The 24,681-nt window shown below is 38.2% G+C and overlaps 3 protein-coding genes across 4 annotated transcripts; 1 reads left to right on the top strand and 2 right to left on the bottom strand.

Moving 5' to 3' along the window:
• Window positions 1-4,431, bottom strand: LOC137296134 (ER membrane protein complex subunit 3-like). The gene is made up of 7 exons (XM_067827835.1): window positions 4,256-4,431; window positions 3,537-3,594; window positions 3,214-3,307; window positions 2,935-3,039; window positions 2,551-2,632; window positions 1,884-1,963; window positions 1-598 (listed from the first exon to the last, which is right to left on the bottom strand). The coding sequence occupies exons 1-7, from the start codon at window positions 4,402-4,404 to the stop codon at window positions 396-398; spliced, it is 771 nt and encodes a 256-aa protein (XP_067683936.1). The 5' UTR covers window positions 4,405-4,431; the 3' UTR covers window positions 1-395.
• A 193-nt stretch (window positions 4,432-4,624) lies between these two features.
• Window positions 4,625-9,633, top strand: LOC137296207 (protein UXT-like). Of its 2 annotated transcripts, XM_067827941.1 has the most exons (6): window positions 4,625-4,815; window positions 5,780-5,861; window positions 6,318-6,385; window positions 7,862-8,033; window positions 9,148-9,236; window positions 9,413-9,633. In XM_067827941.1, exons 1-5 carry the CDS (start codon window positions 4,745-4,747, stop codon window positions 9,211-9,213), a joined length of 459 nt encoding a protein of 152 aa, XP_067684042.1. In that variant the 5' UTR covers window positions 4,625-4,744; the 3' UTR covers window positions 9,214-9,236; window positions 9,413-9,633. The 2 variants fall into 2 exon arrangements, with proteins under 2 accessions (XP_067684042.1, XP_067684041.1); XM_067827940.1 differs by having other exon boundaries at window positions 9,148-9,626.
• Window positions 9,634-9,708: 75 nt separating this feature from the next.
• LOC137297061 (protein FAM185A-like) lies at window positions 9,709-24,400 on the bottom strand. Its single transcript, XM_067829026.1, has 7 exons — window positions 23,750-24,400; window positions 19,717-19,826; window positions 18,842-18,934; window positions 16,880-17,060; window positions 15,594-15,689; window positions 13,756-13,887; window positions 9,709-13,092 (listed from the first exon to the last, which is right to left on the bottom strand). The coding sequence occupies exons 1-7, from the start codon at window positions 24,297-24,299 to the stop codon at window positions 12,983-12,985; spliced, it is 1,272 nt and encodes a 423-aa protein (XP_067685127.1). The 5' UTR covers window positions 24,300-24,400; the 3' UTR covers window positions 9,709-12,982.
• Between the last annotated feature and the right edge of the window lie 281 nt (window positions 24,401-24,681).

Below are 24,681 nucleotides of genomic sequence, written 5' to 3'. Positions count from 1 at the left end.
CCTTCTTGAGAACTTTATTACACAAAAGGAAAACCGTACTCCTCCATTGACAGGCACACTTTTCTTTCCATTCCTAAAGTCTGAATAATGATACAAACACAGACTACAAACATCATTCTCTATCCACAAACATAACAATACATGATATTCCAAACTGACATGAATTTCTCCAATACGAACATTCCATAAAGGAATATGTAGGACAAGAAACTCAAGGTGGATGCAGCACAAAAATAGCACAAGGACATTAACTTCCACACCAAGTTCATGGTTTCATGTTTCTCTGTACACTAAACAGATGGTACAAAGATGTCGTTAGTATAGTGGGAGAATTTCAGAAATGGATGAATTTATGACCAAAATATATGACATATAAATACATAGTTCAATAATAATTATGCAAATTTGTTTTTGATGTAAATAGTTTCTGGCTGGATGATGCCTCCTGTGAGTTCCTCCTCCACTCCCTCAAGCATCCACTCGTGGGTACACACCTCTAGAGCTTCCCACTCGGCCTTGAAGGCCTTCATGGGGTCTGGAGGTGCCATCATGGCCGACCCTGACATCTGCTCTTGCATCACTCTCGTCTGGTCAGCAGCTGAGGACAGACAAGAGGCCAGTGGTCGACATTTTTCAAAAAACATTCCATGACATACAGAAACTGGCCTGTGGGTATTTGGCAACCACCATTTTGTCAATCTATCTGCCTGCATGATTGACATTGAGAAGATCAAACAATCTGTCTCTGATTACCCGTTATGGACACCGAGATGGAGGATGCCCAAGGTTATAATTAGAATGTCTAAACCTAGGAAAAAGGATATTGCTTGTAGTGTCCCACTTTCTATCAAACTTAACAATACTGCCATGATTACTATGCTCAGAATATACCATTAAAAGAAAGTAGGGGATATTCCTTTTTTGAGAGCATACCCTAGCCAATGCCAATGCAGAAAAAGTAACATACATCCATACAGATGAAACATTTACAAACGAATGGAATAAATTGTCACATTTTCCCTTAGTGAGTGGGTGAGTTTAACAATATTCCAGCTATATGGCGGCGGTATGTAAATAATCGAGTCTGGACCAGACAATCCAGTGATCAACAACATGATCATCGATCTGCGCAATTGGGAACCGATGACATGTGTCATCCAAGTCACCGAGTCTGACCACCCGATCCCGTTAGTCGCCTCTTATGACAAGCATAGTCGCCTTTTATGGTCAGCATGGGTTGCTGAAGGCCTATTTTACCCCGCGACCTTCACAGGTCCACATTTTCTCTTAATTTCTCTTCATCATGTTTCCTGGTTGACTTCATCATTTGCATCTTATCAATACTGTGAATCCAACATTCCCTACATTTTTCAGTTGTATAGTTTACAGAATAAAACTTACTGCTGAACATAAAAAAAAGTAAAGCTTTTAAAAACTGCCATAGGAACTTAGTTTTAAGTCCTGAATGAGTCCCTGCTATCGGAAGTCTTCCATATCAACAATTTTAGACTCCCAATTTTTCAACTAGCGTGTTAAGTCTAACAAGCTGATTGGTGCCTAGTTTAACATTCAACACTGTCTCTCTTCCAGACTGTATTAACTTTTAACTTGCTCTGACTGGTTATTTGTAAGATTCTCTGGATTTCTTCATATTTGTACACAAAGGTAGCCAGACATGTTCAAATAAAAATTAGCATGCACCTTCTAGTTCTAGTTGGACTAGTTAATGTTGGTCGTATCCTCAATGCTGGAACAATTTCAAATTTTTTGAGTGGTATTGTCTAAATGCTATCATTCTTTGGGGTTAGACGATGCTCTTGGTTAGTTTTCTCTCCTAAACATGCACAAAGTAAACAATAAACAGTGACAAAGTGTATAGTTACCATTGTCTTGCCCAAGTATAAGAGTATACATGCTCCTCAGGCCAAACACATTGAGGAAATACCATGAGGCCGAACTGACCCTGAAATATACCAGTAGGACATAAATATTATTACTCGAATATGATTTTGTATATCACCACCTAGCTATTACAAGGAATTAACATTTCTCAGAATCTACATGAGTACATCCTAAATCTTTATTTCATTATCTTATAGCACTATTGAAGGGGAGGCAGCTCTGAATTATTAAGCCTCCAATATAGGGACCTCTACAAACATCAGGATCTATTGGCCCCTTAAAGCAGCTAAATCTGAAGGCTCCTCGATGCATCTGAAGCAAGGGATGACGGTTCTTAAAAGTATCTGAAGCAAGGGCCCTTAAAATGTCTGAATCTAGGCACCCCTAAAATATTTGAATCAAGAATCCCAAAAAGTATCAGAATCTAAGGGCCCATAAAGTTTCAAATTTAAAAAAATAGAGGTTCTGATAAGAACCCATCACAATGACTACTTTCAGGCTAGGTTCCATACAGTGGTATAACAAAATCTGAGAACCATAACACATATATATAGAATTTTTCATACCATAATATTACAAGAGAACAAACAAATCTGATATTTGAGATATTCTAACAGAATAAACACAAGGCACAGAATCCTAACTTACCATGAAGCATCGAGAGAGGCCAGCTCTACTCCCCGCTGCAACATTGGCTTAAATCTAAGTGTCAGAGGGAAGGGTACCTTTGCTGTAAGCAGATGACACTTGTTAAACTCTCAGTGTACAAAATATTGTCAACATTAGTAATCACACACAGATTTCAAAACGAAAATAGACTGAACATATTGAACAAATATTGTATTCTGTGTCTTTCTAATTGACTGTATCAAGCTTTTCTCTACTGCACTACTAACCATTTTCTAAAATGACTACATTATCATGACAATGAAAGTTACCCCAGAAAGCCCTTTTTCAAATGCATACGCATGACACTTTGGGATCATCAGTTTGGGCTGAATCTGGACATGAAAAGGCATGTAGTTTACTTACTGGTCAAGAATCCAGAAAAAGCCCAGTTGATCCATCCTCCAATGACGATCATTGGAAGAACATTGGTGATGTTGCCTTTCATCATGTCTGTCATCATTGTTGGGTCTGGGGAGTGTACAATGAAGCTTCAGTTTCAATTTAAATTTCTATAATAAGTTAATTGTAAAAGTTACTATTTCTTTCAAAACAATAGTCATGGTAATACATATAAACATACTCTAATGTTAAAGGTATCAAGATGCATAACACAATACACAAGCACGCCTTGATCAGATTTACCTGTCATTGGATTCTTGACTTGAGCTTCCCTCTTTTCTGTCTTAAAAAATCCCTTTTCAGCATTGTTGAAGAAATTCTTGCGAACCAAGAATGACTGGAAAACAATAATAATAATGCATTATGAACTTACTCTCATCATCATTTGCAACAATGTTTAGGTAAGGAGTGAAATAATGTAACATGTGGATATGGTCATAAAGTATTCTAAATCACTCTTAAGCACTATTTTCAGAATCAGTACAATGCCTTTGATCATAGGTTGATACACGAGCCAAAAATCTTTCTGTCTTTTATTATCAGTATGTTTAAATGAATTAAAGTACCTGTTTGGGTATATATTTTCCATTTTCTCTCAGTATTCTGCTTCTGATGAGTGCATGGCTATAACAAAGCAAACAATTAATATAAACATTTTGCATGCATACAGAAGACAAGAATTGAAAAGCGGCAGTTAGGTTACAAAATGTTGTATCATGCTGATACGGCATAGAGACCACTTAACAAAACAATACCTGCCTCGCAACAAATGAAACATAATTACTGTAGTTCTTATTGTCATGATTGTTGAGCTGTTTGAGAGGCATTCTAGAAGTTGCTGAGATAAAGATGACAAGAATTTTTTATGGATGATCAACTTCTTTATTGCAGGGTAGCGACGTTTCGGTATAGATTCTTATACCGTTTTCAAGCGTATAAAACGGTATAAGAATGGTATAAGAATCTATACCGAAACGTCGCTACCCTGCAATAAAGAAGTTGATCATCCATAAAAAATTCTTGTCATCTTCATGATTGTTGAGGTAAAACCGCGTTTTATCCCTATAAGGAAATATTCAACACACAGAAAGTCACAAAGGATAAGGGCTCGGGAAGGGAATCAAAAGTCTAAGGATAGAGTTTAGGGAAACATATCCCACTAGATTTCTAAGGAAATAAATTCAAGAGAAACACTAGCCACAGATCAAGGTGGGAGAATTAAAATATGTGAAAAGTCTTCACTGTAAACCGGCCAAAAGAAAATACTTCTATTCATCAGACATACCTGTCAGATACTTGCTGTAATTCGGACTTCTTTTCTGAGGATATCAATATTGTGACATAATGTCTAATTATGCCAATTAGAAATGTGATTAAAACTATAGGCAAGAAAACCCAAACTCTTATGTTGGAATCAAGTAGCAGTTCCGCCATGTTGGTTTTCAGAGGAAGTGACCGCGAATAGTCGGGAGCATTTATTTTAACGTATGAATAATTGCATAATAACATCCTAGATTATGAAGACTTTGTTAATCAAAGATATGGGTTCAGACTGTCAAGAAGTATTGAAAAAATAGAAAATATTTGTTCACGACGGAACATACGTCCATGATCGCTGTCAATCATATTTAATGAATTAAATACACATTGAAACAATCCGTCCCTTGGCAATCCGCACCGGCCGGGTACTACCATCAACAGACGGTGCTCGTCAATTTGACATGGTCGAAATAACTATCATTAAATGTGATGTACATTGTTGTGTCATTCCGTCATGGAAGAGAAAAAATCCAAAGTTTTAGAATATGAAAAATTCCTAAATGAAACGTTGAGAGAGGATTTAAGGTATCTTTATGAAACATTCTTCAATATTTTATCAGTAATGTCTTTGATTAGGTTTTGTTTCTTTTAAAGTTGATCATCTTCATCAGATTTCTTTAAGGGGAATACTGCACTTTACCGGGCGCGCCTTTTCAGATTAATTTGCGCTCCCTACAGATCGACAAGGGTACCTGATTCTAACCCCAAGCCCTAACCGTAACCCCAAGCCCTAGACCTAAGCGTAAAGGATGCCTAACCCTAACCCTAAGGATCGTAAGGTCGCTGCCCCCATAGACTGCTTTCTAGCCGACATAAGATGTGTTGAACTCATGGATTGGAAAAGAAAGCTTTTTTTATCGTATATCACGAATCAAATTTATCTAGTACAACACTATCACAGTTCCGATTAAGAAAACTGCACAGAGCAGAATGGAATCATCAGTGGCTAAGGCTTGGGTACATTTCTGTATTATGATTTTGGCGAGGGTAAGTTTATGCATACAGAAACATACCTGGGGTACGTATCTGTAGTACCCAACAATGGCCCCATCTATAGGTGACACCTAGACACAGGATACAACCACAAATATACAGAACATATTACTGTAGGTCATGTGCATCAAAGAAGGTATTGCTGAATATATCAAGTGATTCCTTGTTATGCTTAACAGGTCAGTGATTAACAGATAATGGTGTAGTGTTGCACAGGTGTGAGCCTGCTTGGCGTAACAGGATCTGGTGGTCAGGCATGCCAACCTGTTTGCTGCATTTCATCATATCCCAAAGGGCCCACATTGATGCTCATGATGTCAGTCACTTGATTGTCGTGTTTGGGCCAGATTATTTACAGACTGCCATCAAAGCTCGAATATTGCAGAGTGCAGCACTTAACAGCAAACAAACAAAGATATGAAGCTGTAAAGTTCATACACGTGAAGACCATGCATATAGCTAACATCCAAGAATGACATGTGATTTTTGTCAACAGGAAAATTCTTGATGAAAGGGACAAAGTGTATAGTCAGATTGCTGAATACCTCCAACTGAAGACAGTCATTGAGAAAACAAAGGTAAAATTGTAACCTTTATTACAAGCTGATAACATCCTTTCAGTTTCATTCAATGATATGTTTGACTATATCTCAAAATGTAACCCTGTTAAAAGCAGTTTAGCAAACTTTACAGATCTTTTTTGTAAAGCATGGGCAAAGACATTGGATGAGTTTGTTTTTTCACTGGGGATCATACAACTCGTACAGAAAGAGTCTACCCACAATGTTGACTGCAAGTATTTCTACATCCAGTCATAGGTGGGCTCAATCCAGGGGGCCTTGATCTTCCTGGATCACTAGCCTGGTGCTTAAGAAAGATTACCCAGCCTGTGTCTGTGTGAGCCTAGATAGCCTTCAGTAGTACTATGCACACTGTCTCACACCATGTCCCACTGAATCAGGTCAACAACTTATATTATAGTTTGACATTGTAGTTCTGCTTTTATGATGATGTTTATATTATCTTCTCTCCAGGATGCTGATGGTGGAGAGATAAAGACACAGGTAGATCTGGGCTGTAACTTCTATGTTCAAGCAAAAGTGTAAGTCAGCATTTTCTTCCAATGTAGACAAAGATGGAAAATCATATTTCTTGGCAGACAAATATGGAAAACCAAGGACCATTTGCACAAATACATTTCTGTGACTTTTTTCTAGTGTTTCAGTGTAAGACCTTAGCTTTTGAAATTGCTTACAGATGTATAACTGAAAGCTGGTGTGATTTGTGATAAAATAAGGAATGAGGGCACAACTTCCCAACAACTGAAAGTTCAGAGTTGTTTGAGTTGGGCAGGCCAGAAAAAGATGATCCTCAAATTGAACCTGGTTGCCCAAGTTATATTTCTAAGTTCGTTGGTATCATGCCAAGTTATTTATGTGTTTATATGGTAAATGACTCATAAATTGCATTTTCTTGACAAAAAACAAACAAGCATCATTGTTTCAAATGTGAATTAATTTAGCAAACTAAAAACATCAAGCATGAAATTAAATACTCAGCAATATCCCTAGCCTGTGATATATGAAAAAGAGCCTGTTAAACTTGCAACGTTCCATTTATCAGTTAACATCATCAAAATGATGTATTTTCTGAAAGATTTTAATAGCAAAGGTTTAGATCAATACCTGCCTAAAATATATCTTCTCAGGTGTTATTCATATGAAGCTTCCAATAGGGAGGTATTTAAGACAATCAGACCGGTGGAGATTTTTTTCAGGCAGCCAGTCAGGAAAATTGGCAGCATTGGGCGTGCAGTTATTTCGATCACTGCTTCACATACTGAATTGACGTAAAATAAAGTGAATACTTTCTATAGCAGCGCTTAACCGACTCTCCCTACTGTGCGCACATTTGCTACTGGGTCAACAAGCTTATTATTATGAAAAGCTTTTTGTTAAAGAGACAGCACATGCTTCATACAATAGTAATCTCTGGGGATCCTTTGGGATACTTCTCCTCTGTCACAAACTAAAGCTTATGATGTGTTGGTAGTTTAAGTGTCTGACACAGATGGGTACACCCTGTAGCTGGATCAGCTGCTTGCATTTTCCATCAGTTTGGAGTATGCAGTTTCTTGTGGCAGCTGCACTTACAGAATACAGATAGTTATTGTTCTTTCTCTTTATAATACTCCACACGTTTGCAATGTGCATTTTCTGTTGACAGCATCACCTACAGGTATGTGCCAGTAACAGGCATGTTACCAACATTCATGACACATGAAGACCTGTGTTAGAACTGGCTTTCAGCGACCCATGCTTGTCGTAGTGAGTGACTAACAGGATTGCTAGGCTGGTTAACACATATTGTATCCCTGTTGTGTAGGTCACAGTGTTGATCACTGGAATGTCTGGTCCAGACTTGAACATTTACAGACTGATGCCAAATAACTGGAATACTGCTGAGTGTGGCATTGAAAAACAAACAAAAGACAAAGAAACATCTGACACTAGTAGTACAGACCTGTTTACCCACTGACATTTGACCAATAATGTGTCAGTTTCTTGTTTGTTTGCAGACCTGATACCTCCAGGATATGTGTAGCTGTAGGATTCGGTTTCTTTGTGGAGTTCACCCTTGATGAGGCCCTCAAGTTCATTGACAAGAAGACAGCAGCTCTGACACGCAGAACAGATGATCTGTCTAAAGATGCAGCTAAAGTCAAAGCCCACATCAGGCTGGTTCTGGAGGTGAGTTCGACAAATGTCCACTGTCACTGCCAGGTGACAGTGTTGTTACATAGTTTCTGAAAAGATAATGACTGCATCAGACCTCAAGTATAACAGCTTGTGACATGTATATAGGTCTGGCATTTATGGGACGGGGAATCAGAAATTGTGTTGGTCCGTCAGTTCTGCTTCTAAGTTGACACACATTTTTTCAAAATTTATTTGCGAATTTTTTTTGCAGAAACAACTTTAGTTATATTTAGGAAGCTTTCCAAGTTCTTGTAAGAGATATTTATCAAGACTAGGATGTTTTCTTAAAGATTATATGACTGTTCCAAATTACTTTTCAAAATTATCTTTAACTTCCATACTACTATGTGAACAAATAGATTCCACTGTGCTCTGTAGTTGGGTGGGCTGGGTAGGGGAGTGATATGTGTATATGTGTATGTTGTGTTTTAAATGGCACCAGACAAAGTGGAAAATAGTCCAGTGTGATAATTATTACTATTTGTATTACTCATCTGAAGATATCTTTGTGGCATTCAGGGTTTGATACTCATGAAGATCCGAAATAGAATATTGATTTTCAGGAACCCATGCTTGTCATCATGGGCGACTAACGGGATTGGGTGGTCACACTCATCGACTTGGTTGACACATGTCATCAGTTCCTAATTGCGCAGATCGATTCTCGTTCTCTTGATCACTGACTTGTGGGGCCCAGACTCAGTTATTTACAGCTGCTGTTATGTAGCTGAAATATTGCTGAATTCACTCACACATTCAGGGTTATAACGGTGCTTAGCCACTTTTGTTTATTGCGTGAGGTGAGCTGGTCAGACTCAGTAACTTGGATAGATGTGTACCTTGAACCCAGACAGCACCTGTTGCTTGTAATGTCAATCACTTTTTTATCTGATCCAGCCACTTTCGAGTTAGCTGTTAATCATTGAACAAGCTACATGGATTAGCTACCAGTTAGCATCAGAACCTTGGTGTTGTGTATTATTGTACCTGATTGTCAGTCAGTTTGTCAGGTGAACTATAAGGGGAAGTGTCTTGACCTAAGTGTCCAGGATAGCTATGTGGATCATTCAGTTAGTATTCAGTTTATACTGTTGACTATTCTCAGGGCTTGAGAGAGGTGCAGCTGATCAGTGACAAACCTGATGTGGAATACCATGACCCCCAGGCCTGATGAAGCACACAGTGAAATGAGAGGTGGGTTGGATGGACCCCTTGGCCTGATTCCTGACCTCCTATGCCTGATGTACCGCACCCTGCCCCTTTCTGCCCTGATGGACTAGGTGTATATCATGAGCCATTGTCTATCACGTCTGTGGAGAAATGCACCATCATTTATCAGACCTGTGTTGAAATGAACCATTGTTTTTCAGATCTGTGGTAAAATGAACCATACTCTATCAGGCCTGTGGTGAAGTGAATTACTTATTATTGACTGTTTCCTCCCGTAGATGCTTCAAGAATACTCCCCATGAAATGGACATCCTTTATATATCCATATTTCCAAACCGAGACAGTGTACAAAGTATTGTGGAATGGAGACATTGTATATACATGATTGATGTCAATAAAACACATGACCTTACATCATGTTGTAGACTTCATCTTTCATCAGTATATTGCATCCAGTAAAGTGGCACCAAACACATAGAGACACCAACACTTCTGGTCCAGTTGGAACACGTTTAATTCCTTACATTATACAGTGACCTGATAGCACACCTGGAGAACCCACTAAGTAATGCTGGCTAGGTGTACATCAGTGAAAACTGGTCCTGCTGCAAGTCATTGATGCAAAGCACATGTGAAGACTGGCGACTACTTTGATGTGATTTAATAAACACTTTCCATGCAAAACACTTGCCATAGAGTAGGAGACTGTATAGTTCCTTTATTGTTACAGGCATTCTCTTCCCACAGAGGTTACTTGTCATATCTTCCTACGAACCTCTGTTCTAATACGGCCATATTTCGCAGTTCTCATAAAATCCCCTAGCGACATAAAATGGCAGCAGATATATCTCCCTTTTTTCTGTCCAATCAGAATACGTGTTACATCGACTTAGATTCAACTTGACAAATGCAAACAAAGTGAGAAACAAAAATGACATGACTGAGTTCTGTCTAGAAGAAACATTTGAGTATCGTGCTCGTGAAGAGGTTCTAGTTTTCATGATGCATACGGAAATTACCGAGATCTTTTGAAACAAGGTCGCTGATTGCACTACTAAATCTGATTGCCTCCAATCACGAATCTTGAACACTCGCACCATGAAAGAGTCGTATTAGAACAGAGGTGATGTAGGAAGATGTGACAAGTAACCACTGTGGGAAGAGAATGTGTTACAGGCTGTTGGTCTGAGATCCGAGACACGTAACTAGATAGTACAGTGGTCAAGTGTAACATTATTTGAAGTGTACATATGGCCAAGATAAGTCAAGCTTATTAAAATATTACAAGCTAAGCAGAATGTGTCCTGGTTGAAGACATACTCATCTGTAGATTAGGTCTATGAGAATTGAACTGCCAACCTATACAAATTGTTTGTCACTCATCTATCTTTACAAGCAGGCAGGGTAAGAGAAGCCAAGTAACAGTGACAGACAATGGGAGAGCTGACACAGAGGGGTGAGTGAATGAGTGTAATTTTATGCCACACTCCACAATATTCCAGCTCTATGGTGGTGGTCTGTAAATAATCTGAACCAGACAATCGAGTGATCAACAACATGAGCATCAATCTGTGCAACTGGGAACTGATGATGTGTCAACCAAGTCAGCATGACTGACCACCCATTCCTGTTAATCACCTCTTACAACAAGCAGTTGCCTTTTTTTGTCAAGCATGGGTTGCTGAAGACCTATTCTACCCCAGAGCTTCATGGTCTGCACAGAGGGGAAGAGCAGGACAGACCAGCAGAGAGGCAAGGCAGGGAGGCACTGATACTGATCCTGCTGTCTGCTGCCCAAGTGTCAGCTCAACTTCAGTGCCTACCCCTGGTAACCGCTGTTGGACTCAATGTAAACTGTTAGTCCTGCCTTACGTACTAGTACATCGAGAAAATCATCCATTCTTTGTATGCCAGCAACCCATAAGGTTTGAGGGGTGGTGGGGTAGCCTAATGATCAAAGTGTCCACTCATCATGAAGAAGACCCAGGTTTGATTCCCTGAATGGGTACAGTGTATGAAGTCCATGTCTGGTGTCCCCCAGCCATGATATTGCTGGAATATTGCTAAAAGTGGCGTAAAAATGAATCTCACCCATGTGTCTGCTGGGTTTGATATGATTGATATCAGTAGACACGACAGTGAGATTCTATTTATCATCAAAATCATTCTTCATTAGTTTTCAATTAAAAATCTTTCAACACTGTACTACCATCAGACTTGCAGTGCAGTGATCTCATAGCATTGTGACATCATAGTCAGGCATTGTACAAAATCTGCTGCCAAAACGATATCTCCAAAGAGGTGTCATGATTTCTCACACAAGCGATATCTCCTGTGGAACACAGTTTGGGATGATAAAACCATACTCCCTCACTCATGAGATCTGGATTGACCTGCACAAGAGGTGTTACACAAGCTAAGCAAGTTGACCTCAACTGACAAAAGATGTCCAGACATGAATATCCACAGACTATTGTTATGCAGCTGGAATGTTGCTGACTGCAGTACATTTGACAACAAACCAACCAAACGTTCAGCAAGGTTAATACAAAACAAAGATAACTTCTAATCCAGTGTTTACTTCTGGAGTCCTAAGGCAGTTCAGTGCAAATGCTCACTGCATCTACCTAGCATAACAAGAAAATCCCACTCTATAATCTAATAATCTTGACCTAGGGGTAAACTTCACCAAACATTTCTCAAAGTAGACCACCATACTTCTGAGGGTATATGCTTTGGTCAGTGACTAAAGTACCTCATACTTATGGTCACCTTGACCCTTGACCTTTCTCCATGGCCACTTAGAAGAATGTCATGGTAAGACATACGTAAATGTCAATGACATTCTCATTGTTAGAAGACAAAAGCAAAATAGGTCAACAACTTGAAACAGTTATTATTTACTGAGCCCATTAATGTGTTGTTATCCATGTATATTAGGAAATATGTATGTGACATAAAAAAATGTCGTCATTAAATTGAAAGTGCAGATGTATTTTGGGTGAATTCTTTCCTTTTTGATGAAATATTTCATATAACATATATACTGTCCTTTTGAAATAAACATGGTTCCAGGAATATTTTCACTGAAATGATCCTCTTGATCTCGAGATGGACATGAAGTGTCATTGTGATGTCCAAATGTTCAACAGAGAAATATGTAAATTTAATAGTTTAATATATGTATGCATAAACATGGATTTTTATCCCATACAACTCCAATGAAATAAAGAAACTGCTCTTTTCATACAGTGATGGGAGACCTATCATTATTTGTGGGTATTGCAATGCACAACTTTGATGATTCTTTGACTTGTTTTTAGGATTATATTATAATCTATATTTTATCCCAAACACTTCTCAACCAGACTGTCTCACTCTATCCTTCCTTTAACCTAGCCTATTGTGCAATGCTTCAGCCCTAAATGATTTTCTCCATTCACGCTCTCACAAGAGCTCCTTTGCAGTTTAACATATTTGTTAAAATCAAAATGCTATATAAACAGAGACTAATAATTAGTCCAAGGTGGCAATCATGGCTGAGGACTAGACTGAATTGAACACACTCACAGAGTCACAGTTTTCACGACATCATGGCATGAGAAGCATTAGATGGTGAAAGGACGTAGATAAAAAAATGTCTATCCTTAATGTTTGTTATCACAGTAAACTGTGTGTAGTCATCATGTGCCAAGCTGCATTCATATATCATCATGTTTGTGCCAGTTATAGTCAGTAGTGGGTGGTATTCTAGTCGTAGCAGACGTGGATCAATCAAATTTCAAACCAAGGGAAGATAACCAGTTGTGGCAAGTTATCTTGACTGTTCCCTTCCTTGTGTGTGCATATATCTTCCCTGCTCCTTGACTGGTGAGAAAACCTGAAACAAAACCCATTTCAACAAACATATACCTCAGATTGCCTCAAGTATAATGGTGTTCATCTTTTGGTGTAGTACAAATATATCCAAGTAACATACTGCTATAATATGCTTTCTTTATACCAGCCATATTACATGAACTTACACATGTCTGTGCTGTTGGTTTGTGTGTAAGGGTAGATAGTGAAACGTGCTGTTTGTGTTGACTTCATAAACTTATGTGCAATCTGTACGATCTGACTGTATCTCTTAGATAGCATATCAAGGACTCTTGATGGTAAATCTTTGGGATGCTTCATTATGAGATGGACAAGTGACAGGCCTTGTACGAGACTCTCGTGGTTATCTTTATATCCACATAAAGCAATCACTCATCTTCTGATGCATCACAACAAGTCAGATAGTATGAAAGTTAAATTTAAAAAAAAAAATGCCAAATCAAAATCAAACTTTCTGATCTTGCATGGTCAACACATTAACATGTTTTCTGTGCCTAATTTGTGGCAACTTACTTTCCTCCAAGTAGTTATTGCAGGTTAATCAATGATCTAGGGTATACAAAAGTATGGCCTGATCAGTGTTGACACAAAGACCTAAAGTCACCAGGTACAGTCAAAGAAATAGCTTTAAAGTGACATGCCTGTCATGCTGTTATTAGGGTACCTTCATGTTTAAATTGTCCTGCGTGAGATGAAGTTTTGTGGTCAAACTTGATGTCATCGTCAACAGCCACTGAATCAGCTATGACCGTGATGTCAGATTTTAGATCTTTTCTGCATTTGAGATTGATGTCACCTGCAAGTACAAACACTCCACTGATGCACTGCAGACGACTCAGATAATACATGTAACATACCATCACACACAACACTTGTATAGCAGATGCACACGTAACATGTAAAACATTATTGCACAATGTAAGTAAAACATCATAAAATATGTTAAAATATCATCACACAAAATAAGTAAAACAATGACACACCAAAAGTAAAATATTATACCATGTAAGTAAAATATACAACTTATAAAACAGCATCACATAATGCATGTAAAACATCGCCAAACATGACGTGTAGAACGTCGCCAAACATGACGTGTAGAACGTCGCCAAACATGACGTGTAGAACGTCGCCAAACATGACATTAACTAACAATACATGCATATCCACAAGTAACATGTAAATAATTAGCACACATATGTGAAATGTGACATCCCTTTACATGTAAGACATCATTTTATTACAAACCCATTTAATTTTACAACAGTAATACAGCCATGCAATATGGCAAGCTAAGGCCAATTCCATATTGCACTCTGATTTCTGTAAAGCATGACTGGATTGCCAATGAATTTACATATATAAGACAGTGAGATCTCTTATGAGTGCCCCAAATACAGTCTTTGAACCATGATAGTTATCAGATGGGAGTTGTTTTGTGTCAAACATTATTCTGTTTAGTTTCATTCATGACCTGAAACTGGCACAGGATTGTTTCAAAAATCAAATTCAAAGACATTTGAAAGACGTTGTGATCACTAAAGATGGTGTGCCCAAATAGTATCTTAGAACCATTATGTAAACAGTCATACTAGTGCATTTAGGGATTATGTATTGAATGTATTGAATGAGAAGATTTCATGATAGGAGAAAAACGAGAAGAATGACATCTTCTTGTTTAATACACAAGGTCCAAATGCATATAAAGTGTGACTCGAATGGGTCTGAACATCATAACGATCTGCTGTTTGCCATACACAGTGCAACATCACCTGATCAATTTGCTACATCAGTCTGTTGATATTAGCGTTGGTGTAATAATATCTCACTGTATTTTTTTCCATGGTAGCAGAATGTCTCCAAGAGACTCAGCAACTGTATCTGCTGCGCGATACTATCATGAGGATATGTGAAGAAGACGGCAACGATTTTTCAAGAATTCCAGGCATATAGTTGCGTGTGCAGCATTTCTCTTATGGAATAATCCCTACTCAGGATATTCCACAATGTTTTGTGGCTCAAGAATGAGACACGAAATGCTCCTTTTTTGTCCTATTAAAATTCGAGGCATGATCTCTTTGAAGCAGACAAAGACGCATTTTGCATGTGTATGTAAACATTTACAATGTGACACCAAAAATGGAATTTGATTGGCCGCGCCACTTCCTACTTGCCAAATAACTAGAACAGGCTCTACACACTTGCGACATAACCAATGCAGGTTTGAGCAGCCGCTTTGTAGTGATTGTTCAACTCAGTTAATCACTCAGATGACACAACTTGGTCGAGTTCGCATATCAATTTGACAGGCCAACCCGTTTAGTAGGAAGTTCAGTATATGTCAGTGGTAGAGATAAAACATCACTACACAAGCCACATATAAAGCATCACCATATATACAAACAGCCACACATGCATTGTCCACACAGTTCACCTCACTGTCATGAGAATCACAACTATAGATATTCTAACATATGGATACAAGTCACTCTAAAGACATACCTTCACCACAAGAGAGATCTACTTTGTCGTGGCGCTCTATGAAGATGTCAATATTGCCATCATCAATTGCAGCAGACAAATCTCCATTTAAAGTATCTGAAGGCAAGAAATGTATTTTAGGAAAATAGAACACATTAATTAGTATTCAAGCTGATAAGGTTGTCCTTTGATCTGTGTAATGTCTAATAAATGAAAAAAGTCACTCCTAAAAAATGTACCCAATAATTCAACTGTTAAAAGAAAAATGAAAAATCTAACGAAAAACAATATAGTAGTATGTAAGAGTGCATTCATTTGCCATGATTTTGTTTGAAAGGCTTGTTAACAACCATGACAAATTTGTACTTTAATGGTTAGATAGGTATACCGAAAACATTTACTATGATCCAAGTTTTGCATAATGTAATCAAGAAATATAAGTAGAAGAATTTATTTTTGATCATGCTCACCAAAATAATTAATACAAATGAAACATACATTATTTAGCTATGAAATCTACATGATCCGTGCAGACCCATGTAGGTCCCGGGGTAGAATAGGACTTAAGCATCCCATGCTTGCCATAAAAGGCGACTGTGCTTGTCGTAAGAGGCGACTAACGGGATCGGGTGGTCAGGCTTACTGACTTGGTTGACACATGTCACCGGTTCCCAATTGCGCAGATCGATGCTCATGTTGTTGGTCACTGGATTGTCTGGTCCACACTCCATTATTTACAGACTGCCACCATATAGCTGTAATATTGCTGAGTGTGGCGTAAAACTAAACTCACTCACATACACATGATCCATGCTAGTTTTTGAAAGCTGATAAAAGTGTGCCCATGTATGTGTTAGCCTCCGCTACTATGTCGATGTGTGTCAACCAAGTTAGTGAGTCTGACCACCATTAGTCACCTCTTGGGACAAGCATGTGTTAGAATTTGTCTTCAGCAACCCGTGGTTCTTGTACGAGGTGACTAATAGAATCTTGTTCAAAGTGTCGCAAACTTGTTTGACATGCATCACTGTATTAAAATTATGTAGCTCTATGCTCATAGTGCTGATCACTGGATTGTCTTGTCCAGACTAGATTTTTTACAGACCACTGCCATATGGCTGGTATTTTGCTGAGTGCGGCGATAAACAAGAAACAACCAAAACATCAGGTAATTTCCCTTAAGCTGCATTTGAAACTGAAGGGAGATAACTCAGATCACACGTGTCATCTTTCTTCTGTTCAATGGGTCTGTATGGCCTGTGAGAGGGAAGTGGATGGTTCGTGATAGTTTGTGTACCACTACATACCTACAATGAGGTTCCCAGTGTCAAGTTTAACATCTGTGCTTCCATGGCAAGAGCCAAGGTGAATATCACCGTGGCAACTATAGAAGTGACTTTTATCTGCATAGACGGCATCTATATGTAAATCCCCCGCCTCTGTGATGCACTCTACTGTGGAACCCTGGAAGCGCTTCCCCTTGATACACTGAAAGAAAGAGTTTTGCATGTTTGAACAATCAAACAAATAGCTATCAATTAAAAGAAATAGTTATAATTTTATCAAAAATAACACCATCACAAGAACAGAACTTTTTGACAATACTAAACACATATTACTGTTGAAAGTTTAAACATTTAACACTTTAGAAAGATTTGGGATTTATATCTTTTCCTGCACTAACCAACTTCAGTGAGAAAGTAATGTAATATCATATATGTCTCACCTGCTCACTGATTATTGAAAGATAACATTAAACAGCCTTTATTTTCAATTTTGTCTCAGGACCTGTTCAAACATTTATTTGTAGAATAAAAATGTAATTGCAAGATTTTATAATACTAAAACAGTTGAATAAACTCTAATACCAGAGCTCCAGATACGATTTGCTGCATGTTCGTGCTGTAGTCACAGTATTTTTTGGAGTAGGCACTATGAATGTTGAGTGAGTATTACAGTTACCGGAAGTTAGTGCTTTCAAATATATGGGAAGTTCATTGAATTTACTCAGTTAACTCAGCTGATTAAGCAGGTACGCACTCAGCTTCCAGGATGTCATACCTAATCAAAACAAACTTAAATATAATGGAAATGACTTCATGAAAAAATCACACATCCTATACTGACAGCACAACACTGATGCCATACAGTACACCTTGATAGCAACCAGTGTCTTTTTCATTGTGTAAGCAATTTCTGTGAATTTATTCTGTCTGCATATGTTTTAAAATTTTTGCATATCTTACAATTTAAATGCATAATTGGTATGCAACAATTATTTTTCAAAGAAAAATTGGAAATTTTTAATGTGCATTTTACCTGGATATGCAGTTTATCCACACATTTTTGCACAAATCCATGTGTTTTATTATAATATGAACAGACAGTCTATAGACAAACACAGAGACATAGACACACAGACACAGACACAGACACAGACACACACAGACAAGCACAAATAAAGATGATTGTCAAACATGAAACTTTTGATATCCAATTTCCCAAGTAGGGAATCTAACATTGAGTGACGAGCGAACACTTTCACCACTAGTTTTCCCCAACCCCACATTCCACATTGATGTAGCTGAGTGGGTGGGTGAGTGTGTTAGTGAGTCTGGTTTAGCCCTGCTGTTAGCAACAACATCCCAGCACGGGACACCAAGTATGTGCCAATGTGGGAACCCAGGTCTTTTCCATGACAAGCAAATGCATTAGGCACTAGGGTAATCTAGTGTGCTAGGATGTAGCGGCCAATGGCACAGTGTTGTTAAACTGACCAAACCCTGAAAGTCAAGGCAGCCTTGTCGCAACCTTAAATATAATATTTCTGGAATTAGGGGGTGCCTCTTTTTCAATTACTAAATGAGTAATCTTCAAGTACCCTGAACTCTCCACCCTCGAAAAAAACATGAACACACCCTCTACCAGTGAACTCTTAAGCTTAGAGTGAGTGAGTTTAGTTTTATGCCACTTTTGGCAATGTTCCACCAATATCATGGTGGGGACACCAGAAATGGGCTTCACACATAGTACTCATGTGGGGAAGTGAACCCGGGTCTTCGGCAAGACACATCAACGGTTTAACCACAAGGCTACCAAACTGTTCTCCTCTAGATTAGAAGCTTTATGAGCATAAAGTGTGGTGCAGTGTTTTTGTTTTGATGATACTGATTTAAAATAAGAAAACACCTGAGACTATACTAATGTTTCCTCAAATAACTGAAATACAACAACAGGACACACTGGTTTCCTTGGAAACATCGATTTACCCCTTTCCCTGCAGCTTTGAGTCTAATGTTTCCCTGCAGCAGAGCATCACTTGTGATACTCCCATTACCACATTCCACAGCCACCTTGCCACTCTGAAAGAAGCAATACATCTCATGGTTACTGGTTCAAAGTCTTTCAGTAGTTCTTGTATAAATTGCTTTTGTGAAATGGATCACAAGTTAGAGATTGGACAGGGAGTTATTTCATTGATAATCATGACTAATACTGAAAATGCAGTAAAATACATCTACAATGAACATGCAGCACAATAGATGTATTGAACTGATTCTTCTTCTCAAAGATTTGCTGGATATGTTCCATGTGTTCTGTCAAATTGTGTAAAACCACAGTTTAGGCCAAATAAAAAATAGTTTTGATTACACGTCTCTAAAATTTGGTTTTATACCTAAATTGTTTATTCAATCAAGCTTGAGGCCATCATGTTGATTTTCTCTGTCAGAATAACCAATGTCCATAGGTGCCGTGAAAAAACAATGGTATACTGGGAGCTTATTTCATTCATATTGCTTAAACAAAGCAGGAGCAACACCAGAATTCAAGGGTTGGTTTGGTAATCCGAACTACAACATTTTTTTAAGCTTTACACCACTTCTTGTTTCCTTTTCAAAATTGTATTTTGACAAATAGAAATTCTCTTGATCGGTTTTGAATTAAAATATTTTTCCTCAGTGTTTTCCCATAAAAATGGAATATTTACAATTATGTTTCAGAATATTTTTTTGTATTTGCATAAAATTATTACATTGTAAAAAATTGCAAAAATATGCCCTGGTTCCCAATTAACTTAAATAATGTATTCCTAAATATAGACGTTGCAATTCAACAAATGTTGATCCTATAAGTAAAGGATTACCTTAATATTCTTTAAAAGACAGTCTCCTCGTGTCAGCACCACGTCAATATCATCACACTCCGTCTTTTTGATGGACACGTCACATGGCTGTTTGTTCCTCACTCTCACATCTGAATAACATAGACTGAATCATTCACACATTCGTGACTACATTTAAATAACTGAAATCTTCAGGACATCAGACACTATTTCGACGGGACGTTCATGTTTGTACAAGTTGGTACATGATGACAATACATACAGCATCAAATAAGTTTAATGACGCAGTTGCTGAGGAGGATCTAGGATGAAATCATGAATGATGTGAAACCCAGATAATGCAGTGATTCATTCTCATCGTAACAAACATGTTACATGATCTCATGGACAGATGAAAGGTGTGATCACTCATTTTCTGTAAGTTCATTCATTTAGGTTGTATAACAAAAACATATACCCCTGGACAGGAATTTCTTTGTAAGGGTCCGTTCAAAATTTATGGATGGTGGGTGGGGTAATGATGATTTGTTTCCAAATGAACAACTTCAAATCAAGGTACATACTTGGGTTTACACATATTAGCAAGGTGTTGGAGACACAGGAGACAACACAGTGTTCATATTTCCACTTTGGAAGATACATGGCAGCTTTGCAAGTCTCGGAACATTGTATCTGTAGAAGAAAGATATCCTAAAAGCAGTTTTAGAACCATCTTCTGTGGTAGGTCTCAGACATCAGTTGTCTTCCTACAAATGTCGATGTTTACGACTTTAAGGAGTTCATAAGAACTTGCTTTGCGCCATCATGTACGGACAAAGAGAAGTGTGATAGTGACAGTAATTTGAACATTAATGTTCACTCAGCAAAGCATTGATATATTGATAACCTGATGAACCTTTCATGTTATCTGTGTTGAGATGTGATCTGAATAGTGTATCACTGTACCAGCCATTCAACTGCACATGTGCATTTCAGGCAAGTTTCTTGAAAATGTTTAATGTTTTGGAAACCTTATGGGCCTTATTTCACTAGCTGCCAGTTCTTAATGACTGATTCATACTTAAAACGTATGTTAAGATTAAATGGCAAATTCTTGTAATGTGGTCAAATCAAACGTGTCACTGATGAATCCCTATTGGCCAATTCACATTTTTTGTTACTCAAAAGGCTTTGAAAAATACAAGAAAGCCAGATTGTAATTTTTCTTGAACTTTTATGAGCAGGCAAACCAAAATCACGAACATATATATTCTTGATAAATGGGTGACTTTTAATGATATAGGAAACAATCCAAATGAAGGGTTTTTTGTTCTTTAGATGTGTTATTTTAATCATTCATTTACTTGTACCTTTAGATCATGAAAGTAACATCAAAATTGCTAGTGTACTCCAGTACGAGTTTCTTGTTGATTTTTTAAAAATAAGCATAAAAATTAACATTGGAAATTCAGCTGGACACCGGTACCGACTGATACACAGGTTTGCCTGCCCAACAGAACAAAACACTGGACTGGGACATCTGGCAATGGGCTGTTTCCACCCTTTTTCCTGTGTGCACAGTGGTGGCCAGAATTCTGAGCCTTGTGTAAATGCTACATTTGACCATTTAAATACAGCTGATGTTAGGAATGTCTGTGTCTGTTCCTACAGTTATTACAAGCAAGTTGGTAACTTGTTCTGCATATTGATTAGAGGTTATAAAATTCACAAACATACCAGCATAATGGCTTTGTTCAGATATATGCCATGTTGACTGAATATGTCACAGTCTGACAGGTTTATGTGGCTAATGCTGGTCTGACTGAGTGTGCAGTAGGCAATGGTCCACGCTGTGTTGACTGAACATGCCAACTGGAAGTGGTCAGTGTGATGCTGAGATACATGCCAAGAGCGATCCCTGCCATCCTTACAGAGCTTGCTAGCAGACAGTGAGCCATGCCATGCTTATATGGCATGTTAACTGGCAGTGGTCCATGCCATTCCTATAGAACATGTTAGCAGACAGTGGCCCATGCCACGCAGACTGAATGTGTCAGCAGACAGTGGTCCATGCCATGATAACTGAGCATGTCAGCAGACAGTGGTCCATGCCATGCTAACTGAGCATGTCAGCAGACAGTGGTCCATGCCATGCTAACTGAGCATGCCAGCAGACAGTGGTCCATGCTATGCTAACTGAGCATGCTAGCAGACAAGGACCACTTGTCATCTAGACTGTGGTCCATGCCATGCTGACTAAGCATACTAGCAGACAGTTGTCCGTGCCATGTAGATTGAGCATGTTAGCAGCCAGTGGTGATTGCCATGTAAACTGTAGTCCATGCCATACTGACTAAGCATACTAGCTGACAGTGGTCCATGCTGTGAAGACTGACCATGTTTGCAGACAGTGGTTCATGCCATGCAGACAGTGGTTCATGCCATGCAGTCAGTGGTCCATGCCATGCAGACTTCTAAGGTCCAAGTGCATAGTCATTTGGATATGACTTCAATCAGGCTGAAAATATCGTCACAGATTAAAATCAGGAACTGATGGAATTGAACTAGCCAGATGAACTATTTGTCTTTCTACCATGACTACAGCAAATACTGGATTGTGATTGGTTAATTAAATAATTACATAAGTCCACAAGCATGCATTTTCTCCCCATTATTATTTGGAACCTGGATTAGGGGGTTGGTTAGAAAACAGAGCTGGCTCCATTAGGGACTGGTGTTCTAGGCTGGGTCAGAAATCATAGCCTGGCTTTAGGTGTAGGTTGAGAAATGAGAGACAGAATGTACCATATGCTTTGTCAGCTCCAGCTGATATATCCACTCTACACTCTGAGACTGAGAGGCTTCCCCCTTCCTCCCCTCCTTGTCATGAAATTCTGTAAAATTACCATTGAAACTCTGGGGTATAAGAACTGTGGATACCCCTATTCCTCCCACCCTCCCAAACACACTCACCCACACAACAAACCTTTTCTCAATAGCAAGTACCCCTCTTACTCAAAAGTATCTGTAACTGCCCCTGTCTTCATCTGAATACAATGAACTTTACATAAGCCATATACGTACACATTCTCAGCACATCATGTACACAGAATAATTTGAACTATTGCTTGTGTGTGATGATGCTACATAGGCTGGATAACAATGTCGGGAATTGGTTGAAATTTCACAACTGATGACTGGTTCATTACCAACGAGCAATCATTGAAAATAATTGGATAGCAGAATTTTACAGATTTTCCAATTCAGTTTGTAATTGCAGATAGGTATAAAGAAAAAAAGCTTGTGGTTCTCTGTTGTTGTGTTTTGTTTTATAAGGAAACTGAAAAAATTGCATTTGCGAATTTTACATCCAGTGTAAGATGATGCACCTTACTAATTAAAAGTGATGACTCAGTATATCATGAAATTCTGAAAATAAAGTTCCCTGTGTCTTCAAGAAATATTTAGTCATAACCTTTCAGCAAATGAAGTGAGTTTGCTAAGAATTAAACATGTTTTCTGGCCCTGATAGCTTTTAGGATACGTTCCTCCTTCAAGTATTTCAAACACTAAAACAGTTCCACAATTGTTTGTGTTCAATTGTGAGAAAATATGATCAATTGCTTACTCTTTTGGTCACTGCAACGAGTCTTCAATTATTTCGAATTTAATTGTAACACCACCTCTGCATAACATACAAAAATATATTGAGTTGGGCGACTTGGGCTGTATAGACTTACATGTTGACTTAACAAGACATAACAAAACAGCAGTCGGCTGAACCTGAATGGGCTGAATTGGAAATACAATAACTTACGCTATGTTTGTGATGAACATACTTCTAAACAAACTGACGAACAAAACAAACTGATATTTTCGTATATTTTCTATATGTCAAAATGTGCACACGAAAGTTTGGCTGTAACAAACTGAAATTAGTTGGCCCTTTGAATTCCTTGTAGCAGTAGTTTACTGAACTAGTTTCAAGAGTCTCCGTGACAAATATAATTCCGTGACCGTATAAAACAGTATGACTTCATGTGAAGTACTGGTTGAATATAAACCTGATAATTACCAAACTTGAGCGGTAGTTTAATGCTGCATGTCACAGGTAGGACTATTCCGTCTGCCATGTCGGTGGTCACAGTCAGGTTCTTCTTATCACTACACAAATCTATCTTTAAGTTGTAAATGTCTGCAAATGACCTGGCTTTGTCATTCTGACCATCCTCTTTGGTGAGTATCGTTATTAATGCCTTGTTCATTTCTGGATATTCCTGTGGATTTAGTGTTGATATTTCAACATCAAAAGGGACGTTTATGTCAAGTTTGCCAAAAGGTTCAACTTCATAGATCCATTTTTCTATTAATCTGTTAGCAAAGGAAGATTCACCAGTAATCGATTTTGATAATAGTCTCTTTGAAACTACCGGTTTGTGCCCACGAGTCACAGCAACCAACATTATGGCAGATCTGTGAATTCCTCGGTGTGAATACTGTGATAGTAAAGTCTGGTGGAATAATTTTCTTATCATTTTATCCGATTGAAATGTTCTCCGGCTTATTCCACATTGGAAATACGCACAACTTTGCGTTACAATCCTAGATATCACACATTGAAACATGGCACAACTGACAGAGGTGTCAACTAATGAATTATCTTTCGTTCGTTGTTTTTCTTCACAAAATAATTATGCATGGAAAGCTCGTCCACAGCGACATCTGCAAGGGAATCCCCAGACTCGTTTTGATGTATGAGGGAAAACCCCTTCCGGTGGAATTCCCATTCAATATATCCACAGAAGTGGACGTACAATATCGGCAATTCGTGTATATTCAAACATTTATATGAAGCGAACTTGTGATAGTGTTTCGTTGTTTCAGTGTTTCGCTGTTCTTGTTTATGTGTTTATTTCATGTGGTATTTGGTTAGACCATTCTCCACTAAGAGGGACGATTGTAGTTTTTGTCTTTCCAACGACGCTAATGTAGACATCCAAACTGTAT

The sequence above is a fragment of the Haliotis asinina genome, chromosome 9 (assembly GCF_037392515.1).
Source record: "Haliotis asinina isolate JCU_RB_2024 chromosome 9, JCU_Hal_asi_v2, whole genome shotgun sequence".
NCBI lineage: Eukaryota > Metazoa > Mollusca > Gastropoda > Lepetellida > Haliotidae > Haliotis > Haliotis asinina.
This window is presented reverse-complemented; position numbering and strand designations above follow the sequence as displayed.